The 25,556-nt window shown below is 42.2% G+C and overlaps 2 protein-coding genes across 22 annotated transcripts in view; both read left to right on the top strand.

The window, feature by feature from the left end:
* The window catches only part of LOC102202119 (UPF0606 protein KIAA1549), a 35,146-nt gene extending 33,914 nt beyond the window's left edge, over nt 1-1,232 (top strand). For all 3 annotated transcript variants that reach the window (XM_005734811.1, XM_005734809.1, XM_005734810.1), the window contains one exon: nt 133-1,232. In XM_005734811.1, coding sequence (XP_005734868.1) covers nt 133-324 — 192 coding nt within the window. In that variant the 3' untranslated portion in view covers nt 325-1,232. The remainder of the gene's footprint in view (nt 1-132) is intronic.
* Nucleotides 1,233-3,471: 2,239 nt separating this feature from the next.
* Nucleotides 3,472-25,556, top strand: part of mical3a (microtubule associated monooxygenase, calponin and LIM domain containing 3a) — a 75,717-nt gene continuing 53,632 nt past the window's right edge. For 9 of the 19 annotated variants that reach the window (XM_013911304.1, XM_013911312.1, XM_013911311.1 and 6 more), the window contains exons 1-2: nt 3,473-3,732; nt 17,622-17,961. The gene's annotated coding sequence lies outside the window, so the exon portion shown is untranslated. Of the gene's footprint in view, nt 3,733-5,843; nt 5,863-17,621; nt 17,962-20,535; nt 20,714-25,556 lie in introns of those variants that run through there. The other 10 variants (XM_013911301.1, XM_013911302.1, XM_013911300.1 and 7 more) reach the window with 6 other exon arrangements.

Raw genomic sequence — 25,556 nt, 5'->3', positions numbered from 1 at the left:
TTTGTTACTTGATATTTTTTATCTTATCTATTCTCTTCTTTTTTATCACCTCCCCCTGTTGTTCTGTTTGCCCTTTCTGTCCTGCCTGCTATTTATGGACCCCCTGACTGCTCGTCCTCCTCTATCTTCCAGATTCACCGGAGTGGTATCAGGGAGCCCACGGCCCCCCCGACCCATCTAGATGGTGTGGGTTATCTGACAGCCCCCCCACCTCTGGATACTTCTCCTCCCACTCATTCCTCTGCCTCCTTGATCAAGGCCATCCGGGAGGAGCTTCTGCGGCTCTCGCAGAAGCAGGCGGCTGTGCCCAGCTACCACAGCTGAAGTCCTGGCTTCTAGTGTCCTGCTCTAACCAGTCATGTCACTGACCCTGCCTGCTTGCTTCACCTAATCTGACAGTGCTTCCCATGGAAGTCCATTAAGCTGTACAGCAGAGAGATAGTCCTGCTAAAGTAGAGAGGTTTGCTCCTGAGAAACTGCATAACAGGATGGCTGATAGAGACTGAGATCAGCTGCAGTAGAGTACAGCTGACCAGAGATGACGTGAAACCGACGCGTGAACTCGACATGCCCGTGTTTCTTTCCTGTTCTTTACCGTGGACCAGGGAGCGCTAATGTCACGTACTGTGGACGTCGGACTTGATTTTGCTGCATTTCCTCTGACTCTGTGTCATAGTTTCAACTTTATGTCGCCTTCACAAACAGAAATACAGTGTCAGACTGAAGTCACAATGTCTTTTTACATCACATAACTTGATGTATTTCTTCTTTTTGATGCAGACGCCTAACTTCCTTTCCACCATCAGGTGCTTCCTGTCTTCTGCCATGATGAGCCATGTTATGCCTTGACACTGTGATACAGTTCAGGTGACCATACCTGCTGTTAGAGCCTACAGTAAGACCATAGTTCACAGCCAGCAAGCCAGTTCAGACAGCAGGCAAAAAAGGGGCATCCATACACAGTAATAACACTCATTAATGCTACCTATTCTGTCCTTACTTACTACAGTAAAACAGTGTTCGACCTCTCGGCTTACAATATATACTTTTTCATGTTAAAGTGCTGTTTTTTTTTATTCGTGTTGAGAAGCTACTTGATGGTTAAGCAAACAGGAGAAGAAATCAGCCTTTAAGCAGATCAAACCGTTTCTGAGCAAGTTTTAAAGACGCAGGCACAGATGTGGTACAAATAATAAAAGGTGACATACTTGATGATTATGGTCAATATTTAATGTATGTATTCATTATGTGGTTATGTGATGCACTGTATGCAGACGACTTGGTACGGCTCAGGTTTTTCATTAAGAGATTCCTTACGGACAAATCCGTAAAAAGACACTTTAGAAGGTCACATGGAAGAAGTGTAAATTAGGGAAAGTCACAGACACCAGTGTTCTGTTTGAGCTCATTTCTGTGTTGAATACACATGGAGGTTTTTTTCTTGCGGTATTGGAAGTTTGATTTGCCTTTTTGTTAGCACAGGAAGGGAAGACGTGTACTGTATTTCATTAAGAGTTTACTTCAACTACTCATTTTTACATGCTTTTTAAATAGATTTGGATCATTTAATTGTGTTCACCTGGCTCTTAGTCATCATGCTGGTTAGAAGTCATTCCAGGTCTTTTCCACAGGATGTGCTGCGATGTTTCGGAGGCCTAAAATTTTAATTCATTCGATTAAAATAAAAGAGGAACTGTGGGGTTTTTATAGCAGGACTTGAAGATGTGTTTTTGCAGTTTGTGCCAGGATCATATGGCAAATTCGAAATGTTCCCTGCACAAGCCTCGACTTCCAGGTGATTTTACTGATGTGGCCACGGTGTTCTTCTCATGCCATGTTTCGTTTCCATGTGACGTGCCTTTTGGACTCACCTGAACTGATTAAGCACCAGACTGTCTACTATTACGCTCCCAATTCTAACACAGAATTATTTAAAAGCATCATTATTCCAACATGGCTGTTTGTCAGTGGATGTAAGGGCAGTTGAACTGTAAACGAATCGATGGAACATCAGGTAACAGTGACACTGTAGCTTTGTTGTCCATTACATGTTCATGGTTTATCCATCTCACACTGTACGCCTCCATCTGCTGGTCCTGTACTGTAACTACATCCTTGTGTTCATCCTCAGTTGCTTTTTGTTGTTGTTGTTGTTGTTTATTTCCAGTCCTTTTCTACGTGTTCTGCTATGTAAAAATGATCCGTTGGCTGGCCCAACTTTCCATTTGCATGTTTAATTGTTGTATTTCTTTGGCTTGGTTTTGAGCATGCTATTTCAGAATTTGTGAAATACAAAGTAAGCTGTAACTTGAGCTGCCTTTTAATTAATGTACATTGCCAGAGTGAAAATTACTTCAGATTTTATTTTGCTTTGGTTTCATTTGAGCAATCATAACATCTGACGTCATTCATCCAAAACGTCACATGCTTACAGGTGTTGTAGTTACACCAGAAAACCACAGGGTGGCAGCACATCACAGGAAAACTAGCTGCACTAAAAGGACAAATCGCGCTCCCCCGCTGCACATGACGTAACCAGTTCCCATGGATGATTCTAGGCGTCTCTGAAAGCAGGTCAGTCGGTGGGCTCTTTACGTCTTTTTGAATTGTGAACATGCAACAGATGTTTATCATACAGCAGAGTCTGTTTGGATCAGTGATGCTTCCACTAGCCTTTGGGTGAGATGGATTTTTCTAACCACCAATATCTGGAAAATATGAACATACAAATACACACCAATTAAATGAATCAATCGAGATGCGCCGGTGACTGTTACACGTTTATATTTCTCTTAAAATAACCTCCAGCTCCTCGTTCACTGACTCGTATCCCCATCACAGCTTCTAAAGCCAGTGAGTGAGGCATCTAAATGTTCCGTAAATCTCCTGATCTGTCTCTACAGGGGTTGACTTTGCACAACTCAGCAAGTATTTGACAGCACACTCCTGAGTGGTCAATATTCACAGTCCATGCGCACATTCGGTTATTTTTATGGCTCCAAAACGGCAGCAAATTCATCTGGTCTTAGTTTTGAGAAGTAAACCCTAATAAGGGATTTGATGACTTATAGTCATCGACTTTAAGTCGTTCATTTATTGTGTTTCGATTTTGTTTCCGATCTCCTCTATACACAGGAGTCATGCTGTGGCAAGACATGAATTCGTTTTTCCTTAGTAATCCGTCTTTTTAATTTCACGATGCTGCTAGTTTGAGTTATATCTCGGGCATGATGAAAGAACAGACAATGTTTGCTGCAGAGTATCCCAGGCTTGCTGCCTCTTGCCCGGTATCTAAACCGTCCCCCACCTCTCCCCACCTTCCCTACGGTAATCCTGCCTGTGTGTTGTCCCTGAGCGCAGCCTGGACACACACAACAAAAACACACCCAGGAGTTAATCTGGATCATGATGGTAATTACTGCCTGTGCGTCCAGCCTGTAGGAGGGTATTGTCCACTAAGGGAGGAGTCAAGCAGTCGGTTCTGCCTACTGACCTTGGAGAAAACTGCGAGGGAGGTAGGCCGGGGAGGGAGGAGAGAAACAGGGAGAAGGAGGTAGCACACTGAGTTTCAGCACTGCAGATCTTCCTGTCTGCCTTCAGCCGCTCTTTCTCTCAGTTTGCTGGTGAAAGACAAAAAGCATTGAGAGGAGGGAGGAGGAGAATTGTGAAAGGAGTCTTTTTACTGATGATGGACGAGGATTTCTTTCTTTTTAACTAATCTTTAAAGCTCCTGTGAGTATTGCCTGTTATCTGCTTGTCATTCAATCTGCTCTTTGCTGCACATGTGTATTCTTTGACTGTAATAAGAGTCACATCTCGGGAATGTACTGATGTTACTAGACGGGTTTCTCAACCAGAGTCCCACAGACGAGGTGTCTTCCCACATTGTTTGTTTTTGTAACCAAGGTAGATGTTTGGGTTTTCCTGAATAGGGTGCAGTTGCAGACATTTGTGCGCTCTGTGTGTGTGTGTGTGTGTCAGAAAATGACATTCCTGCAGTTTCGTGACAGTGAATGAGGCAAGTATTGTTGACACAGCCTACGATGAGCCCTCACAGCTGTTAGCTTTGTTGCAGTGGCGCTGCTGTGGGAGGTTGTGGTCCTCGCCCTCCTTGTTTACAAGCATGGCTTCTTCTTATGCAATTCTCTGCATGCTGCACTATTACATACCATTAGAGCTGCTGCTGCTGCTGCTGCCTACAGTATGAATCAATGGCAGCACGAATAGTTGACTGACACTGCAGACATCTTCTGCGGTACCCAGCTAAGGGCCAGCTGGCACTGATGTCATAGAAGGATGCCACTGTGTTCACTTTAAGCATTGGCTGCGCATATGAATTTTGCATGAAACTGACTGGCTTCATTTGTCTCAAATACCACACACATTCTTTTCCTGGATTTTCAATCACGTTTTTATTACCAGAAATGCCTTCAACCTTATTGTGTGGTCTAAAACCTACATTTCCCTTCTCTCCACCCCTTTTATCTCCTTTTTATCTCTACCAACCAGTGCAGGTTATCTTTGCTCTGTCATCTCTGCCTGTCTTCTCTGCATAACAGTGAGGTGAGGGTATCAGGGGGATTTCTGAGCTAGCGATGCAGAAACAGCAGCGATAAGAGAAAGTTTAGATTTTCTGCACGTGTGTGTGACATGAGCATCATCTGACGTAATGGAGGAAAGGCATGGATCTCCAGGAGGATCTGTTTTCATAACAAATGAACATTTATCTCTGTGTGTGTGTGAGAGAGTGAGATAAGCAAGGTTAGAGAAGGGTACAGAAAGAAAGTGCCAGTAGCTAGTGCTGCCCTACTTTCCACTGCATGACACATATTTTATCCAAGTTTAGAAGCAAAAGTGTCTGCATGCATTAGGTCACCATTGTACCGCCTCGTGTCAGGTCAGGTAACTCTTGCTGACATCACCTCTGGTCGCCGGCGGACGATCGCTGTCCTCAAGGTCACAGTGCAGGTTATCTGTTTCTCTGTCACCCCCTCTCCACCAGGCTGTACTGTATCAGAAGACACAGTGTCACATTGTGCTGTGCTGAGTAGGAGGCAGCACTCATATGATGTTCTAGGGAGAGGTGAATAGCTGTCATTCATGAGAGGGTGCCCGTTTGCTCGGCAGCTGACTTCAGACACTGATCCTGCCTGTCAGCTGCTGGCGGGTGTCTTCCACAGACCTAACTGTTGTGTCCGTTGCACTAGTAGCTGCCACATTAAACATGTTTGTTGTTCTTTATAGCAGACAAGGAAACACAGCACAGGTTTTGGAGTCCAGAGAACACGGGTCATATTTGAAGAAGCCTTTTATTAGGAAAGCAGTTGCAGAAAATAAGGATCCTTTTACAAACTCCTAACTCATTTTGGCTCAGAAACCCTTCTTGCAAACGCATTGTAGTGCATGTTGTTAGGTAGCTGTGGTATTTTGTTAAACTTTACAAAGATATCCGGTACGCCACAGCTGATCCTCTGACAGCATTAATCCCTATTAGCAGGCACTGGATCTCTCTGCACTGCTGTCCTTCAGACCACATCCTCTGGATGTTTTCAGGACAGTTTGCACCAGCAGCAGCAGCAGCAGCTCCGCCAAGACCAGCCCGGCAGCTATTAGTGTGTATGTGGAAGAGTAGAATGAGACCACAAACAACGTTGTCCCGCTTTTAACTTTCCCTCACTCTATATATCGAGACGAACTATAAAGATGGAGCGAACAACGGAGATGCTGATGGAATGAAAAGAACCAAAACGCTGGTTATGTGTTTCTTTGTACTTAAATGCACACGCACAGTCCTTTTACCTCTTTCAGAGGAGCCTTAGACTTTGTGTTCTGGTTGCATGCTGTCTGGACAATAATCAGCAGGTAATCCCTTTAAGCCATTATTTCTCTAATTGCTTTGTCTTGGTCAGCAGATGGACACCGCGGGGATGTTGTTTTGTCCTGTCTGCTTTCTCTTTAGTGAATCATAGCTGAGTACAGAAATAACCTCTGCGGTATTGTTTGCTCGACTGCATATTCATTTGCTTATGAAACGAGATTAAAATGATTATTTGCTCTTGTATCAGTATAGTCCCTGTGGGCAGAGAACACAGTATACGAAACAGCAATGTGGAAAGTCTTTAACTGTGCAATAACCTCACAACTTTCTTCACTGTCTAATAGCATCCATTTAACAACTAATGATAACTAATGATTCGATCTTGAAATTGATCAATCATGTACCACAGGACTTCCAGCTGGCAATAATGAAACCACTACTTCACTTCAGCATCACTTGACCGAGTTATCTTAGCTAACTACAGCCAATCACCAACCTTCCTTTTATCTCAGTTATTCTTGAGTGTGCTGCTCATCCTCCACATTGAAAGGAGCCAGTTGAGGTGGTTCTGGCATCTGACTAGGATGCCTCCTGGACGCCTCCTAGATGAGGTATTCCGGGCATGTCGTACTCGGAAGAGGCCCAGGGGAGACTCAGGACTCACTGGAGAGAACACATCTTTCAGCTGGCTTGGCAACATCTCGGTGTCCCCTCGGATGAGCTGGAGGAGGTGGCTGGGGTGAGGGAAGTGTGGGCTTCTCTGCCGCCGTGACTCAAACCGTGACAAGCGGCAGAAAATGGATAGATGCAGGAATGTCTTAAATACATACAGTATATATATGGATGACCTCTAATTTCCTCCTTCCAAATTTTTATAAAACTGGGGTCATTGTACGTACAGTGAAACATAAATCCTGAACCTGGCGACTCTGAGTTAAAAGTAAAAGTCAGGAAACCACAAGTAAAGCCTTTTCTCAGGAGAAAATAATAAGCAATCCACATCTAAAGTTTTCTTTGGGCAACATTTAGGCTGGACTGATAGATGATGACTTTATGGTCATGCTAGCTCATGTAACATTACAGCCAGTGGTGTAAGTGATCCATAAATGTCCCAAGTAGCCCAGATTAGGCTGGAGTGAGAGAGGTTTTTAAACATGGTGAGCTCTGTCCAATTTGACATGTCAATGCTGTGTGTGGCTGCCTAGTAAAGATGACATAAAATGACGAGAACAATAAAAAATGTGAAATTAGTGCAACTTTCATGCACTGTTTTATTTTTCTGCTGTTGAAAATAGTAGGATAACAACATGTTAGCACAAATTGCCCCGGGTAGGACCGGGCTGTGCATATTTATCTCGGTGTGTTACGTCATTGTCTACACACAAATCTTGCGAGTACAGATGAGCCCGCTAGGGGTGATGGTGGGAGACTCACAGCAAAGGGCACCTGGAGGAGTTACACAGGCCACAGGGTCAGAGTTTTATAAATAGAAGCAACGCACATTGAGACGTGAGATTCATGCCCACAAACACATGCTCAGGGAGGAGTAGAAAGTGGCTTTGGTCTTGGCTGCAGCTGTCCCTCCGGCTCTTCTTTCCAATTTCACTGGAATCAACTTTCAGACAGATGGAGCTTTGAAAACGTTTCATTAAAGTGAATAAATACTGATATTGCTATTGAGAGAACACCTTAGCCAGCAGTTTGCTACTAAAGTGACAGTCTTCATATACTGTTTAAAAAACGGTAACATTACATTTAGGAATTGCAGGTATACAGAAAAAAGTTAAGGTCAATAGAAATAGGCTTGGACATTTAAAACCGTAGCATATGAGAAACATGGATGCATAGAATTTATTTAAACATGACTCTACAGTCTTATTTCAGCGAGGGGGGTGTAAGTGCTCCGAACAGCACATTGACAGGCGAGTACAAGAACTCAAAGTCGTATATTTTAGCTAATTTATGCTGGCAGATTGTCCTCATATTCATTGCCCAGAGCTTGTATTTACAGTGATGTTTCTCTTTTTTAAAAACAGGCCTGTTATTTTGTGGCCTTCAAAGATTTGTCTCTATAGTGTCACTTTTTTAAGATTAAATCGCTGCCATCTGATGCATGTCCACATTACACTCAGGCGTGTCTGACTCTTCATCTGCGTTTCTTGATCACAACAGCACTAAGCAAACACTCCTGTATCCTAGTAACCATCCAGAGTGATACAGTGGACTGGTAGACTCCTGCATTAACCTGTCAACGGGCCATTGCTGTTGTGAAATTGTGGGCTGTAGAGAGCGGAGTCCCAGCTAGCTTAAAGAAGTCTGACAGAGTAGGGATTCCAGCTGGGTTGTAACGCAGGTTCAACCCTTGAGGGGTGGACAGAAAAGCAGTCCCTCCTGCTCTCTAACAGAGGAGTTGGAGAGCAGGAGGGATTGTGCAAAGACATGCCTTTTTCATAATCCACATCTCTGTGATCCCAGGAACTGGCTGAGCTCTGGCTAACCTGCTAGATGAACTGTGGGAATCTTCTTTTACACCACATGTATTATGTGTAAAATCCTATTCAGTGAGGTTGGATACTCAGGGTGTGGCTGCGGTCTATTTTTATCTAGCCTTTGGTAGATATTTTCCGTAGCAGTGGGAGGGTACGTTCAATTCAGGCTACAGAACTGACTCTTACCTGCTTCTCCTTGTCTCGCACGGGCCCTTCTGTCATAACAGGCTGTCACATTACCTGACTGGAACCTGCCTGCGTCCACATCTGTCTAAGGCTTCATGCCTGTCTCTCTATAGGTTAGAGAGGAAGATCAGATATAATATCACTGATTTAGAAAGACCCACACGGCTACAGCTTCTGTGAAGACAGCCAGAGACGAGCTGCTGACAGGGAAACCATCCAAGAGCGCACAGTTACCACAGTAACTGACACCAAAGAAAGGCTGACTACACGATTTCGAGTTACCCAACATGCTGCTCCACACCCTCACTGGATGAGAAAATTATGGGATGCCCACACTGGCTGAAATGACTGTTGTTCCTTTCGGTGACGTCCAGCTTGTATACATGGCACATCGACTGTTATTATGCTCTTGTGCATTAAATCTAGCAGCATGCCAGTGTTGCATATGTTTGGTATGCTTAACTTATTAACATCAATGTAATTTTGTTTTCCGCACTGACTTCAAATGTGGAAATAACTCTGTGGAATTGCTCTTTTTACTCAGGTGGAGTTTGTTTAAGAGAACAGACATTTCCCTTTCTTTAATAACGATGAGCTCATTGAGATGAGGGGGGGATAAAAGAGAAAAAGCAAAGACTGGGGTCAGAGATCAGAGCTGATGTCAGGATGAGAGCTGCAGGCCAAATGTGATTCACTCATATGCGTGCACAAGCATACAGAGTGTAGCAGGAATCTGACAGACCACGGAGAAATGAGCTGCAAAGCTTGGCATTATGCATGTGGATACCAGCACAATTCCCACCTACTACTTCATTAAACATTCTTTTCCATCAGTTTCTCTTAATTTAGCTGTATATTTGTGTTATTTCAAAATAAAAGCATTGTATATGAATACCAAATACCAGTAGCTAACCCACTTGAAAACTAGAAACCTCTTTTCTCAGCTTCACTCGTCTTTGTAGTGGAGTTCAAATGAGTCATCATTGAAATAACCATCATTATGACTCATTGTTTGCTTTATCTTCATGCCAACAATCATATCCGAGGGCAGGGCATCATATATTTCAGCTTAAATTGATCTTAATTTATATTTTGGAAAAAAGGTACTTTGTTATTCTTATGTGATTTTTGCCATTCATCTGGAAAATATTCTGTTTTTAAATGTGTTGTTGCCAGGATGCAATCAGAATTCATTATGACCCAAACTTCCCTTTTGCAATGAAGATGACAAGCATGTCGTCATCATCTCATGTTTTGGAGAGAGTAAAGACTAAAAAGGGCCCTGCACCCTTATGAAGATTCAAAGGGCCTTACTGCTTTGTAGTTTCTCTAAGCCAGCATTTAACCACCATGCATAAAGAAACCTTGCAGTAATCCAAATATGCTAAAGCCTACTAAGGCTGTCAAGCTATTATTTCATACCTTCATGTCTTGTGAAGTCCACAGAACCTCATCAGGCTGAAAAGAAGAAAACAGGAAATGAAATCCATCACATGAGGCCTCTTCGGTGAGGTCTTTCCCTGAGCTCTGGGATTGCTCAAGATTGCTGGACTTTGTCATCTACCTTCTTGTAAATGAAAGGTTGCATTCTTTACTGATGTGTTCTTCATTTCCTCAGATAGATATATCAGACTGTGATAATCCAAGCAGCTTGTCTGCATATGTGCATTTAACTGAGATCAAATATAGGTGGTTTTGAGTGAATTTGTGGATATAACAGTATTTACTTCTTCTATATAAGAATGACAGCCCCAACTCTTTTAGTGTCGTGCCACACTTGGGTCCAAACATGGATTTGTTGTTCACTCTTATTAATCATCAGATGCCAGCTTGCTGTGATGCAAACATTACTGTGTTGTGATCATGTTAGCATACTGATGCTTAGCTGGAGAGAGTCACAGAGCTGCTTGCCTGGCTTTGGACTGTTCTTGTTGCAGCTCCCCTCCAAAGAGCATGTGTCAGTGCCAGTCAGCATCAGTGTAGCAGTGAGGTCAAGGGGTTCGTTTGCTAATGAATTTCGAGTTTCTGTGTTTTTAACCTTTCTAATTCCACTTGCTGACACATTAACATCATAATTTAGCCCAAGGAGAGCCCCTATAGTCTCAATACACACCCAGAACAGAAGTCTTAGGGTGTAGGTAGTGGCAGAAAGGACTTTTCTGTCTGACTCAAAAGAGGTGGAAAGCTTTAAAAACAACGGCTTTGTCTATCTGATCCTCATCTACAGGTGCGATAAAAGCCGTTAAGGGAAAGGTGGCTGTGGGATGAAAGTCTCTGAAAGTCTTGTCAAAGCATGAGTAAGAGCTAAGAGCAGAACAAAAGCAGTTCTGTTCTTTATGAGATAAAGAATTCATTACTCAGTCTTCCCTTGGTTTGATTTCTGCTCAGCAGCCACTGCTCATAGTCGTGTTTATTCAACATATTTGGATAGATAATACCTTTTCTCGGATTTCCTCATGTTGGTTTTAAATAATTATCCTGCTTCCAAAAATAGTTTGCAATTGTGGGTGGAGTTTTTTTGTGTGTGTAAGGATATTTGTCAGAGGCCAAAGGCAGCAGCTCTGCATGACGTGCAGAAGAATGCACAATAAAGACGCTGCTGTTTGTGCCTGTGTTTGGGAGTCGGGGACAGGCCACACGGTTGAGCCCCCTGTTCTCCACTCTTTGTATCCTGGTCATTCACTACAGTCTCTCTTTGTGCCAGCCACAGATCACATGTCACAATATTTGAACAGCTGCAGTCGTTGGCTGTGTGTTTTCTCTCTTCCTTCCACACGGAGAGTGGAGATCTGGTTTGATAACAGACTGTGAGAATTTGGACAGGTGAGCAGTGGGAGAAATATCTGTAGTATCGTGCAAGCGTCACATACAAACTACTGTAATTAAAACAACGACAACAGCAAAAGAAAAACATCAAAAGAGTGACAGCTGAGAATCCTCCCCTAGGATGGAGCGGGATCAATATAATGGATTATGTTAGAAACCTAACGGCTCCGTTCATGCTGTCACCTTAACCTAAACCTGTCAATATCAGGACTTGGAACATGATATCTGCTCTTCGAGCCTTCTTGAACACCGCAGCTACTATCCATTGCATTTCCAGGCTGGAGAAACGTTGTCAGTTTTTCTTTCAACATACACTTGAATATCTTCTTCTCTGTTGTCCCGTTGCGTTATTGGCCTCACAGAAAGTGAGTCATATCCTCGACACCAGGAGGCTGCTGTAAGAGAGCCAATAAAACTGTCTTTGAAGAAACTCACACTAACACATCTCAGGGCCTTTTAAGCAACTCATGCAACGCAAGAATTCATTTAAACGGCTCATGTCCCTTGATAGCTACAGGACAAGGACTGTTTGTTGTACTATTCGGTCTCCTACAGCAGTAAAGGTCACTGATAATAGTGGACACAATGCGAGAGAATTGCGTGTCATGTATAGCGCATGTGCACTATATATATGTTACAGGTACGTGCGCCTGTAACAGGGGTAGAGGTGTTTGGTTTCTGTCCTTGGGCTGTATGTGTGCGCAGACTCACGGACGGCCATCATGGCCACTTTGTATCAAGTTGAAGCGTCAACTGAAACCATTGCCTGTTTGTTGTGCACTTAATGAATCATCACGATAAGCTGGAATTCAAAAGTATACTTGAAGCTAAAAAATGTAACAACTTAATCTTGCTGTTTTTTCACTTGAGGAGTAAAAGTCAAGCTATGTGTTAGCTTTGATGGAAGCTGAAAAAAACCCAGCTCTCCAGCTCAGCTTGTGTTGTCAGATGTGATCTTGGGTAATATATGCGAGCTGATTTGTACTGAGATTTGAGGCCATTGTGTAAACTGCAGTTCAGCTCTGCTTTGTCTCCAACGGTAATGAAAAAGCTTTGCTGAGGACTGTGTTTACTGACTTCTGATTACAGTTAGCAAACCCATCATCTGATCAGGGCGAGTACATAGCAGCCTCATGGTCTCTCTGAAGGCGGGGAGAGTGCATGAAAAAGGCAGAGGGCACCTTGGCAGTCTAAAGCAGAATGTGATTAAAATTCTGTTCTAGTCGCGAGCACGCATTGTTTGGAATCACCATTTGGTATTTGATAAGGCACAGCCTAATCGCACCCTCTGGGGAAAGTGTGGAAAGTAACACTGATGACGCTTTGCCTGGAACTCGCAATACAAGAAGAACCCAGATGAAAAGAGTTGTGTAGGTCTTACACTTTGCCGTCTCACAAAAGATAAGTCCAGTGTGAGTGTAATACCAACAACGCAGGAGTCCTGAAATGCAACTCAGTGGCATCTTTTCCCCCCTCTGCCTTCTGAACAACCACACATTTCAAACCCACCACACATTTGGAACAGATCTTGAATTATTATTTTTTGAAGCTTCAAGCCCATGTTCAGATGTTACAAAATAAGCTCCCTTCACAGTCTCAGAAAACATTGCACAACCATTGTGTTACACTGCACAGTGTTGAAAGAAGAGTGAACTACACTTCTTGTATAAAGCTGGTCATTTAACTTCATAGCATGAATCTATTTCTTTAAAAGTGTATATTTCAAGTATTATAATCAACATAATGCAACTTGACCTTTATGTGTGCCGCCTGATAGTGTTTGCACGCCAGCTGTTTTCAAAGGCAGCCATGTTTCCCACACGGCCAAACAAATATATAGTAATGACATGCAAAATCACTCCTCTTCATGAAGACACTATAAAGCAAATTTCCCTCGAGGAAGAATCTGTTATGTAATTAGTTATGTAACTGTAATAGTGAGCTAGACTTTTGATGTGACTGAAATAAATCCATTATCAAAACTAGTGAACTAGTGTGCTGTGGCACAACCTTTTTATTGTGTCCCGGCCATCATGAATATTACCTTGTAGTGGAATGTAATTCAATTTATTAGACCATCTAATTCCATGGATTTAGATGCAATTATCCATTTTCGTGCACTGTTTAGTCCAGCATGAATTAAGATGTTATAGTAAGATTAGTGCCAGCAGAGGGGAAAACAATATACCTTACCTGTCAGAGTGAATGGAGCAATAACATTTATGTTTATTCTTTTAGGGCAAATAAGCAGATTAAACACTTTCACTCCTTTATCCAAGATAAAATAGAGTTTTTACAGCCTATTTATCCATATTTACCTGTGCTGAGGGTGGTGAAACTTTACCTGAACGATGTAGGCTTTGCCACTCTGACCAAACCTCCACATTGGTGCTGGTATAGTGTGCTGGTGATATGATCTGTAACAGCAATATAGGAGGGGTTGCCATGTGGTGCAGAAATTCATGGTCCCCATAACTAAGATGGCCTTTAGTGCCGACATGAGTTTTTCACGCTGAAAGTGATTTTGAGTGAATTAGCTCAGCTGTAGGCATCACCCTTTAATTTGCTTCAATCATTCATGTCTCCAGAAATTCATATCTAATGTCTTTGAACTAATTTAGAAACATTAGCAAAAAATCCTAACTGTAATGGGAAACATGGTTAGCTTTATACCCCAAAACAGCTTGTTTGTTAGCATGTTAGCATGCTTACAGATAACTAGCTTTAAGAACTAATGTACCCCAAAACCACAGCCTTACAGAAATACTTGATTAAAACCTTTAATTTATATTTAACTTTTACTTTTCATTTCTGTGGCAGTTTTTGTTGTTGTTGTTGTTGTTATGGAAGCATTAAACGTATTCTCTTATAAAGCTAATACTTTCAAGGTAAACATGCAAAATATACCCTTTTATTCTGTTGTTTTCTAAGATCAATACCTTCCTTGTAATGTGTATAAGAAATTGTTCAAATAAACTGAATTCTTTTTCCTGTGGACGCCCACAGCTCACTCTTTAGCATGATCCACTCTACGGCGGTAACCCCTGACCCCTAAACACCTTGAGTCATGACATTCACAGCCATACTTAGACCAGGAACGTCGTGCACGTTGCTAAAGATCAGAGACTACTGACTCTTGTAGGAACGGATGGATTTATAGCCTACCAACTTAGCAGTTCATGGACACGGTGAATAACCAGCAGTGTGAGAAATGTTTCCAGTGTGGCCGCACCCTGACCACTACATCTTTTTTCAGTCCTCACACAGCCCTGGTCCAAGGTATCCTAAACACATACGCTTAAATTTAGACTGGCTCAGGCTGACCACAGACACAGCCTAACCTCCTGAAATCTGACACCCACTGTCTGCTGTTTCTCTCTCTCCTGACTCTGTGGGTAGGTGCGTTTTCACTTTCTAACTTTTGTTCACCGATTTCCTTTGTTGAGCACCCAACCATCTCACACACAAACACCTCAGTCGCTCATAACCTCTCCCTCTATTCTTCGTGCTCGGGGGCAGCCGACTGGAGCTGATTTACTCTGTTTGCACAGAGTTAGAGCTCACAGTTCTCCCTAAATTAAAAAAAGAAGAAGAAGCTGTGCACATCTTTCTTCTGTTGACAAGCTTACTGCTGGAATCCTATTTATTCATACTGGAGCATTTCCTCGGTTGTTGAGTGTGTGTCTTCAACTGATTTGTTTCAATTTGTATCCAATAAGTAAATAAACAGTTGGTGATTCCATTAATAATAGTGAAGCAGTGAAAAATTTAACAGGAAGGTGGAGCGAGAGAGCAAAGAGAGCAGGTGAAAACACAGCAAATCTGACCCATTTTCACCTGCTCAACCAGCAAGACGTCTCAAAATCTGCTGTCCTTCTGCGCATAATATCTGACAGTTTGACCCTTTCATTGTTCTGGAAATATAGTTCTATCTGGGGACTGGCCTACAATGGAAACGTTCCACTTTGTTTGACACTTTTTTAATCACATTCAGTGGCGTATTGTTCTGCTTTCTCAAGTAAACGTTACTTTCTATTGTAGTAAACAGGCTTTAGTTTATGTTTAGATAGATAGAACTTTATTAATCCCTCGGGTAGGTTCCTCTGGGAAATTCAGTTATATGTTTTTCTATTGATAAAATGCTAGTTTCTCTAGCTCTGTGCCCATCATTTAAATTTGCTGATAGTTTAATTAATTGCTCAATTATTCTTAGCATTAATATGCTTTCAAATTGAAACATGAATATCCAAGTAAGGTCAATCCGATGAGGAAGATTTACTTTTGCCATTCCTCTTCTCAGTTCCTTCTCCTCTGCAGCTTAGTGCTCAATGGCCCATAACAGCTTCCTGATGGCCGGCTATGAACATGATGAGATCACTAGTATCACTGATCTCATCATCTTTTCATTCACACTCACACGAGAAGGGAGAGGGGAGAGCATATGCACAGAGACACTTGAGAGAATTGGAGGAGAGGGTACAGTAACAGTGACAGCCTCAATATGAATGTAGCCGTACAGATGAAGGCCGTATGGCTGTCGTGTGTTTCAGAGAGCTGGACCTGCATTAACGTGTCGTCTGCTACAGTTAAGCTGCACTTTTGTAAACGAGTCAATCATCACACATAAAGCATATTTGTTTTTGTTTTTTAAAGTGTTAGACTCACAGTAAATAAGACATCAATCAGATTTCTTCAGCATTTTAATTTTGTTTGTGTGCATTTTTTGCACCAAAGATGGAGTGATATAGATGCTAGACAAGGAAGCACTAAGCAAGTCCTGCATTTTTATTCTGTTGAAAAACAGTGTTTGTTTTTTTTAAATGAAAGTGAATGACACCTTTACGTGGGCCGTGCCTGCTGGGTGTGGAGAAACAGATGGCTTTGGAGACAGTGGTGCATGTTTTATTAATAAAGCTCACTGCCCAGTTATGGCATTGCAGGAAAAATGGGTGCATTATGCATATCCCTGGTGTCACCGGAGCTTGATGTTTAAGCTACATGTCTGATTGATTCAGACAGTGTGAGTGGGTGAGTGGGAGTGGGATATTCACAGTGAAAATATGCATTCAAATCTATTCGTATGTTTTAAGAATAAATATAATTTGTCATTTTCCATAGCATAGAAGACAATGGATAATTATTTTTACTAAAAAAAAGTAAAGAAATGTCTTGAGACACAGGTCAGTGGCAGGAGTGAATCTGTTTTTGCTTACAGGGAAATCAGTGGGCGTGCACACACATACACAACACGACTCTCCACAGTTGCACTGCAAAACAAGATGGCCACAATGAAGCAATCCAGACGACCACCAACTCTGAAAACTTTGTCAAATCGGGATTTTTGAGTTGCTGAGTGCAAAAAGGCAACACATGACATCAGCTCAGCTCAGAGAAACAAACACGATTCAAGAACATTTCTCATCTCTGGCTGAACTGGACCAATCCCAAACTGTTACACAACAGTCTGGACAACAGGCTCGGACTGTGATTACTCATGTCATCGTTGGGAAATTAATAGAGACCTACTTTCTGCTCATAAGGGATAGAAAACATAAAAGTGTTTATCCTGATATCTGATATCTACTGCTTAAATGAAGCCAGGGAGCTCTTTCTTTTTTCACTCAGCCGCTGAGTCCTCCTGTAATTCCCGTGTCCTCGTCACCACTACCTTTCAAGACTCTAAAACAGAAAATCTGTGACAAAAGCAAGAATAATTATGCAATTATGGCTGCACATTCTTGTGGTGTTCTGCTAGCTCTTCTTTGTTTTTAATCACAGTTTGGCAGCAGTTAAACGTGTGGTCTGAATGTAACCTTTTATTTCAGGAAATAGCTGAAAGTTCTTATCAGCAGCAAACCATTAAGATATACAATGCACTGTAAGTCTCAATGGTTTGTGTTGAAAGCTGTATGAATATGGCTAACTAAGAGTGAATAGCAGCAGTCCTGCATCTGTCTGGTTTCTGCAGTCCTATAAATACTGTAGGCCCAGTAGGAGGAGGAACAGCGGTAGGTCCAGCAGGTCAAGTTGCCACATATGAGCAATCCCATATGTTTTGTAACACTCTGCATCCTGCCAGTTGGGAGAGATTTTAGTGGCAGCAGAAAGCAGTACAGTTGGAGATGACAGCAAAAACAGGTGGGAGCCAAGCCAGCTCCATCTCACTTTTTACATCAGCATGTCAGAATCCCTTTAAGTAAGTCACCAGTCAGTCAAGGAGATTCTTCCTGACTGTGGAAGTGCTCCACTTCAGATCAACCCCACCTTAAAAAGCCGCCCATTGTGTCTGTCTGTGCTTGTAGGCGGCCTGGCTGAGGATTCCTCCAATCTGTGAACCGATGGGCATGTGACATCACCCCCTCCGCCCCATCTCTCCCTCCTTACATCAGTGCATCTGGCCAATCAGTGCTCAAGGAGATCCGGTCACATGAGAATCCCCCCCAGTCTTGGTTACCATGACAACGAGCACTGGTCCAGGCAGCATCTTGCTGTGGTGAGAAAAGAGGAGGTGGAGGGGGGAAGAAGGCAGGAGGAGAGGCAGAAAGAGAAGAGGAAAGGGAGGAAGGAAGATAGAAAGACAACAATTCCATTCTGAGGAATAGCTTTTGGATCTTCAGCTTGTTCCTGTCTTCATTCAGTACAGTGAGTACTTCACCTTTATTACCCACGTTCACCTGCTGCACTGCAAGCAAATGAAAGGAGATCTGATGCAGTCCTTTGTCATCAGAATTGGATAATGTGACATGGCAGATGCCTTTGATGATTTCAGGGATGGCATCAGTAATCCCTTTGTGATGTGGAGAATGCATGCAGCCTGCCTCACCTTAGGTAGACAACCCTTTGTCTGTATGTTTACTCAAAGGCTGATGACAGACCTTAACAGCAAACAGAGCCATGGTGGGAACCAGGGTGCTCAGCGCAATTAGAGGCAATTTCATAACATGGTGAAACTCCTTCTGATGTATTATGCAGCGAGTCATTCAGCCTCCAACCGCTAATCTTCGTCCTGTCTTTCTTTTTTTTTTTCCATTTCTACTCCTCCAAGTCTGTCTTCCTTTTTCTATCTTGCTCATTTCCACACAATTAGATCTGGCTGACACTCTGTGCCCCACCGGGGTTTTGTATAATTAGCAAATCCATGGAAATTTCAGCTGGGACAGTTTGCTCTGATTGCAGGACTTGTATGATATGTAAAATGTCCTTGTGGTGATAGAAACAGAGAGGTTTTCTAGCTGCAAGTTAATTCATGGTCAAAATGTTGCTGTTTTACATTACCTTACATTTGAACCTCATACATAATTGCAAAGCATGCAAGAGAGATGATGCAGAGTCACTAATAAAGTGCTAAAGATCTAATTCATGTCCTGCTATAGAAGGAAGCGTGATGTTTACAGGCTGTTGGATTTTTTTGCATTTTATTTGTGTGTGTGTGGCTTGTAAGAGTAACCTTAAAGATTGTTTGGAAAGGGACTTCTAATTTTTTTTGTTATTCCCATTATGTTTTGACAGAACAGTTATACAACAACATTGTGCCTGCAAACTCATTACATGTGACTTAACCGTGATAATCTGGTTAGTATATGGCATGGTATACGATTCTGACTTCTGCCCGTTTATCTCTCCTTGTATATTTGTACTTGATATCCCTGTATCTTATCTTCTCCCTGCGTAGGTGGGACCAATATTTTTCAGTATTTTTTTAGTATATGCACCATATCATTTATTAAATTGTGCTTATAAAGCTATTTTAAACAAAATAAATCAAACTAATACTGAACTACCAACTTGGCCAAAGTTGTAGTTTATATTATACGTGCCTTGCGTCTCAGCCGCACTATCTGTCCTGTGACATGAGCTGATGGGAAGGTGTTTGCTTGCTAGCTGCGGTAATGTGCCCAGAGCTGATAGCAGCTGAAGGGTTTCTCCTTTCAACATGGCCTAAGAATGTAGCACCTTACAGAGAATATAGATAATCTTCTTCTGATCCAAGTGGATGAACTATATCTCAAGCTGCCTCATCTTTGAGACTGCACTGTTTTTGCTTGCCTGTGATCCAGTTAATGAACCAGTAATGGCTTTGAATGATTGGTTAATAAAAACCTTTCTTTTGACAAGGTTCAGTTGCAGTCTGGATTGCAGAACCATTTTTTTGTAGTCTGGGGAGAAGTCCATGTTGTGACTGAAACAAAAGCTGTGTATCAGTAATGCACATTTCTGTCTGCGGGAAGCAGCCAAACACTCACTAAACTGTTTCTTGCCATTTGAAAGTGATTGTTTAAAACTTATAATTTTCCCAAATTGTAATCTTATGGTTTTCCACCGAGGCAAACTTCAGCCCCTTTGAAACCACTGCACAATCTGGGTCTATACTTTGTTAGAAAACAAACAAATGAGCTTTGGAATTTCCTTTGGAATCATATTTTCAAGATTTCCTACAGTGGAAAAGAAGGAGACTTGCAGATAGACACAGCAGATACACACGTTTCAGGAATGTTAACCATTATTTTATGTCATGCGCCTCATCACTCCAGACTACCTAGAGCCTACTTCTTTTACTGTCCATATAAAACTCCCGGGTGCCAGAGTGCACATCTGAATCACGCCTCTATATTCTGGTAACTCACCTGTGCGGATGATGCCCAGTAAACAATTTTACAGTAACACATTTTTTTGCAGGCTAATTATTACTAGCAATAATTTATCAATTTTTACCCCACAGGTTAAGTCAATATTTATATACACAATCGCACACAAGGCAAACGGGAAATATTTTACAGTAACTGAAAGATAAATAAATAAATAAATAAATACAAGTAAAGTTTGACTGTTCGGATATCACGTTAAATGAAACCCCGCCGGTATCCCCGGTTGTCTAAACCAGTTTTAATGTTTCGGCCAAGGTTTCGACAGCATGTGAACGCAACACTGCTGCTGCGTCACGTTGGAAGAGACCAATTGGATTAAACTGAGTTAAAACACGCTGGCTCACCTCAAGAAAGAGCGGGGGGTGCTCACCTTGCACTGTTAGAGAGATTGAAGTACAAGCTAGCACAGCGTCGTCTCTTTGCCGTATGCAGTCTATTACTGCTTTGTACTCTTATTTCAACATGTAATACAGGAACATTATTTGTTCGCTCAAATTTCAGGAACATACTGTTATTTACAGAGCTGCACGTCCCCCCCTCCTTGTCGGCGTTATGGTTTCGACGGATCCCTCTCAGTCAGTTTCAAGTTGCGCCTTCTCGTCTGCCGTGTGGCTCTGTGCTCTATATCCCTACCGAGCGAAAAAAATAGACATTGCCGTTTTGGCTTCACTGTGAAATTTGGATTTACACAGGAAAATGGATTTAATAGAATTATTGACGATTGGATTATGATCACGTGGCATTCAGAGGTAAGAAGACACGCTTCTCTCAGTCGTTTGACAAACTGGGTTTTCTTTAACGTTACCGTGGGATCCGCGGGCTGCACCTTCGCACGTTTGGGAATGTCACGCTCTGTTGGTTTTAATAGAGCAGCTAACGATTTAACTGCATTGGCCTGTTATAAATCTCAATTTTCTTTGTGCAAAGAACATGCACATTACTGGTGCATCACAGAGGAAAACCTCGGTTCTAATGGGACAGCCTGTGGAATGTAGTGGTGCTATTAGTCACTTCCACACAAATATATCCATCAGTACAGAATGCAGTCCAAGCGCGACAGTTTACCTGATGAGTCGGCAAAGAAACTCAGTAATATTTGTACATCATTGAGTCAGAGGTGACATTTGAGAAATGTCGTTTTAGGAGCTTGTTTCGGGTAACAACACAGCCGCAACACACCTGGAAAGAAGTCATGTTAGGTAAACGTTAATGCACACACTTTGTATTCGCAAAAGATGTTGTTACAGGAGGCTGGTATGGAGCTGGCTGCTGCTTGCTCTTGTGTAAATCTCATGCAGTCCTATACGTACCGTAAGTTTAGATATTTTGCAAGTGCTTTTGTTGTCTCTCAGTACCTGTTTTGTGGCCAAGTGTAAAGGTTTTGACGTTAAATCAAAGTCTCCTCCTAGACTTCAGTGATGAATGCTTCCACATGTCATTTTTGTTTTTGTTGATTAACTGTATGCTGACATTAACATTAATATCATATTACTCCAGCTGGCTCAGCTGGGCCCATACAGCAGCAGCAGCCACTCTGTGGTTAAATGGAGCAGAAGGGTCCTGACCTGACAGGCCAAAGTCTCTTATCCTGTCTCATCTGAGTGATTGGATTTGTTCTATTGATTAGTTATACTGAACCTTTGTTTCTCGCATTTCAAGAGCTTCCTTCCTACACTGTATCTTTAAAGACTTTGTACATCTACTCTGAGGCCACAGGGCGCAGTTGGGTAGGTGGGTGTTAACTGGGCTGTGCTGTATCTGTTCGCACCTTTGTGTTATCATAACTAGCAGTTTCCCTCCTAGATCAGGATGTGGAGCAGAGTAGGAAAGGATGTTTGCTTGGTGGCTGACTGCAGTTTGGCTTTCTGAAGAGAAGCCTGACATAATCGTTCAAGTATAGTCCAGCATGCAGCGTCCTCTGCAAAACTAAGCTGTGTTACAGTGGCAAACTTTAAGTTTATATTTCTGTGTTATAAACACAACCCACAAAGCATCCAAAATACATCAAAACACAGCAGCATGAATTTGATAAGGCAAGCTTTTTAATGTTCGTGTTCGTGAGGGAGGGGAAGATAAAGCTGACTCACTTTGCCCCCTTACTGACCGTCGCTCAGAGAGTTAAGGAAACTAGCTCTGACTCTGACCCCCTGTGAACCTGCAGTATATTGTGGAAATGGGAAAAGTGCTGGATGAAAGGACGGACGGTAGGAAGGAAGGAAGTCCTGTGAAGGCAACTCGCGCTGTGTCATGAGCAGCTGGATGTATCCCAGCTATCTGGTTCATTTGCCCGATGGCTTGCTGATGTGGCTGACTCATCTGAGACTTGGTGCCCCCCCCCCTCCATCCCACCACAATATTAAACTACTATGCGTGTTATAGCAAGTCTAGCCTGCTGTAAGTCCTTAAAAGGAGAGACAGCTGTAACTAGAAGGAATGTTGTGAACTGCTTAAGGTTCCATTTCTTTAGCAAACACTCATTGCAAGATAATGAGAGAATATCCAGTTACCGTTTCAACTTTGTACTTAGGTGGATGAGATTGTGATGATTAGTATATTCCTGTGATGATGAGTATATTCCTGTGTTGACTGCTGAGTCACACGGGTGTAATAAAACCAAACAGCCTGGATGATGCCATATTGTTTCCACCCTTTAAGGTTTGGAGATCCTACAAAAAGTCTGAGATAGTTGCTTTATCTGCCACTGTTCTCTCCCCCCCCCCACAGTAAGAAAAATAAATGAGATTTGGTGGAATAATCACTAGTCAAAGCTGCATGACTTCCAGCATGGCTCCTGTCCATTTGCTTTTGTGATTTCCCACAGCTCTAGATTAAAGACTTACTTCTTGGCTGTTTCTTCCACCTTAGAGATCAGAAGTGGGTCAGTATGACAAATGCATTCCAGAGGCTACGCCAGTGATACATGTTGCCAGTCTGCTGCTCCTTGAACTCTATAAAGGCTACTATCTTACGTCAGCCAGTGCAGCAGAAACTCTGATCCTACACATCTTCATGTGACAAGCAAACAGGCTACTGAGACTCTCTGTGCCGTTGCTTTTTTGCTTAAGTGTGTGTATTTTCTCAGCTACCTCACAAAACCCATTTTTACGGCACACTGTTGTAGTTTCTCTTCTCTACTCGGGATACATCTCAGGGCGCGATCTCTAACAACACTGGAAGCATTATATGTTTTTAGTTGTTTCTGCTGCACGGAAACGCTGCCATAGATGGGGTCGATGGGTAATGTTGGTTTAACTTAATCCTTATTTTTGTAATTGTTTTTGAAACCATTGTTGTGTAAGAGAAATATGAAAAAGCAGGGAGAAATAAGGGTAGTAGTGACATAGATACAAGGCTGATGTAGTTAACAAAACTAAAACCAGAACTGAAGCTAAGCCAAACTAAAAAAAACGTTTTAGTTCATCGAAGTAGTACGGGTAAAAAACCAAAAAGATTTTCTTTGCATACAAAACTAAAATATAGACGGTGATATAACCGACCAATAAATCACCACTTAGCTTTTTATTCCTCTTATCACGAGCATTGATGCGTCTTAAAGTCAACACATTGCACAGATTTGTGACTGACATCCACACATTTAATATTCCACGTCTCTGTCCTCTAACCTAGTCTCCACACATTTCATCAGCACTGCTTTCATAGCGAATTCATATTGAATCCTTTTCTGCCTGTCATGACAAAACATTGATTTTTATTGAATGTAATGTTAATTGTGTCTGACAAGGTGTTAAAATCATCTTTCTTGCCAAGAAAGTTGAATCAGGTTTTCTCTTGTTGCTCCTTTGATGAGTGAAACATCGTCTCAATCCGGTGTTTATTTCACATGATGTCACACACTTGCTGCCATGTGTGTTGTCACGTGAGGGATGACAAACCAGACTTCAACTTTAGAGTAGGCGTGCAGAATGATAGAGATAACATCAGCTTGTTACCCTTTTGAACTGTAATAATGATTGCTTTACCTCGTTAGGGCTCCTAATTTGCTATCATCGGTGCTCTCTGCTCAGATCTGTGTTTTATTCCATCATGTGTTCACAGATCAGTCCTCTAATATCCACTTGGCGGTTACACAAGATGTTAAACAGACCTGGGATCAGGAGTATAGAACAGGACTTGACGGCTGTTTAAAATGTGGACGTGAACTCTTGTCTGGAGGTTTAGGGTTCGGCTGGAGCTGTGAAGACGTTTGATCAGCTAACCTTAACACCAACACTTTGATCGGCTTCACTAAACTACACAAGACTTGTGAATCCCCCTTTGTCTCCTTTTACTTTGGAATGAATTGTGACTCAGTTTCTTTTCCAGTTCGTCCACGTCCCTCCACTGCTTTGTGTTCATTTGATCATTTCAAATATGATTTACAGTGAAGCAGTGAATTCCTCAGTTTTCATCTAGTGTCTAAATGCAATCTGTGCTGCACCTGCTAAGCATGATTTTCCTACCACCTTGTAGTAGGTGACAGGGATTAAAGTGTAATTTGGAAGGAATCTGTTTTCATGCTTGCTTCTATAAAGCAATCATGCCTCGTGGTGCTGCGTGGGTGTTCGGTTACCTTCCTACTGCAGCAGCTCTTCAGTACACTCTGGAAGGTTGGATTTCCTCTGGTCTGCTGCTCAACTATTTGGGAGATGGAGGGACATGAAATGTTCGGCATTGCGAGACTGGGAAGAAAGCCAACCTTGCATGTTCTGATTCAACTGTCTGCACACTGTGTAAAACAGCAAAAAAATACATGTACTGGTCTGAAAAGAGGATGAAAGCACAGCTCGCACACTGCATAACTCTACTTTTACCTATTTATTGCTTCTTGGTAGTTGTAACATTTCCAACACATCTGCTCATGATCAAACAGTAATGCACCATCTGATATTTCTGATGGCCATGTGTTTAATTTGGACTATTTTGAGGCATATGTACAGTTTGTTTTCTCCAATTAGAAAATATTCTTCTGGTGCTTTTATCCTGATCACAGCTAAAGTGACGCGTGTGACTCATTTTATTGGTTAACAGAAATATCCTTTATAAATCATTGCTTAGTTATGCAGTGAGTTATACAGTAACCTAAGAGGGCAAATGGGATAATTAGTTATTGACTGTGTGAAAGACAGGCTGTTTACTGGGTAAACCTCATTCTGCTAAAGATAGGTCTTAATACCTGGTTTTTGATGCTCCCTGTTGCTGCCACACTGCACGCAGCGATACTAACACGTTGAGGATGACCGACCCAAATGAAAGATTTCGGCAACTGTAGGTTTAGCTAGTCAGAGATTCTGCTTCCCTTATATCGACTCGACAGAGTCCTGCAATTTGTTTACCATCTGAACTACTCACAGCTGCGCCCACGCGCAGAGATTAGAGAAAGCAAACATGGATGTGATGGGATTATGGGCTGTGCTGGTTGTAGTTCACTGTTGCACGTTCCAATCAATGTACTTTGCTCTTTTTAGATGATGTTTGTCATTAGGGCTGCCACGATTAGTCGACTAGTCACGATTACGTCGACTATTAAAATCGTCGACGACTAATTTAATAGTCGACGCGTCGTTTGAAGCTTTGTAAGATCACAAAAGACGC

Source organism: Pundamilia nyererei, unplaced genomic scaffold (genome assembly GCF_000239375.1).
Source record: "Pundamilia nyererei isolate P.nyererei 1_Seehausen unplaced genomic scaffold, PunNye1.0 scaffold00060, whole genome shotgun sequence".
In the NCBI taxonomy this organism is placed as follows: domain Eukaryota; kingdom Metazoa; phylum Chordata; class Actinopteri; order Cichliformes; family Cichlidae; genus Pundamilia; species Pundamilia nyererei.
This window is presented reverse-complemented; position numbering and strand designations above follow the sequence as displayed.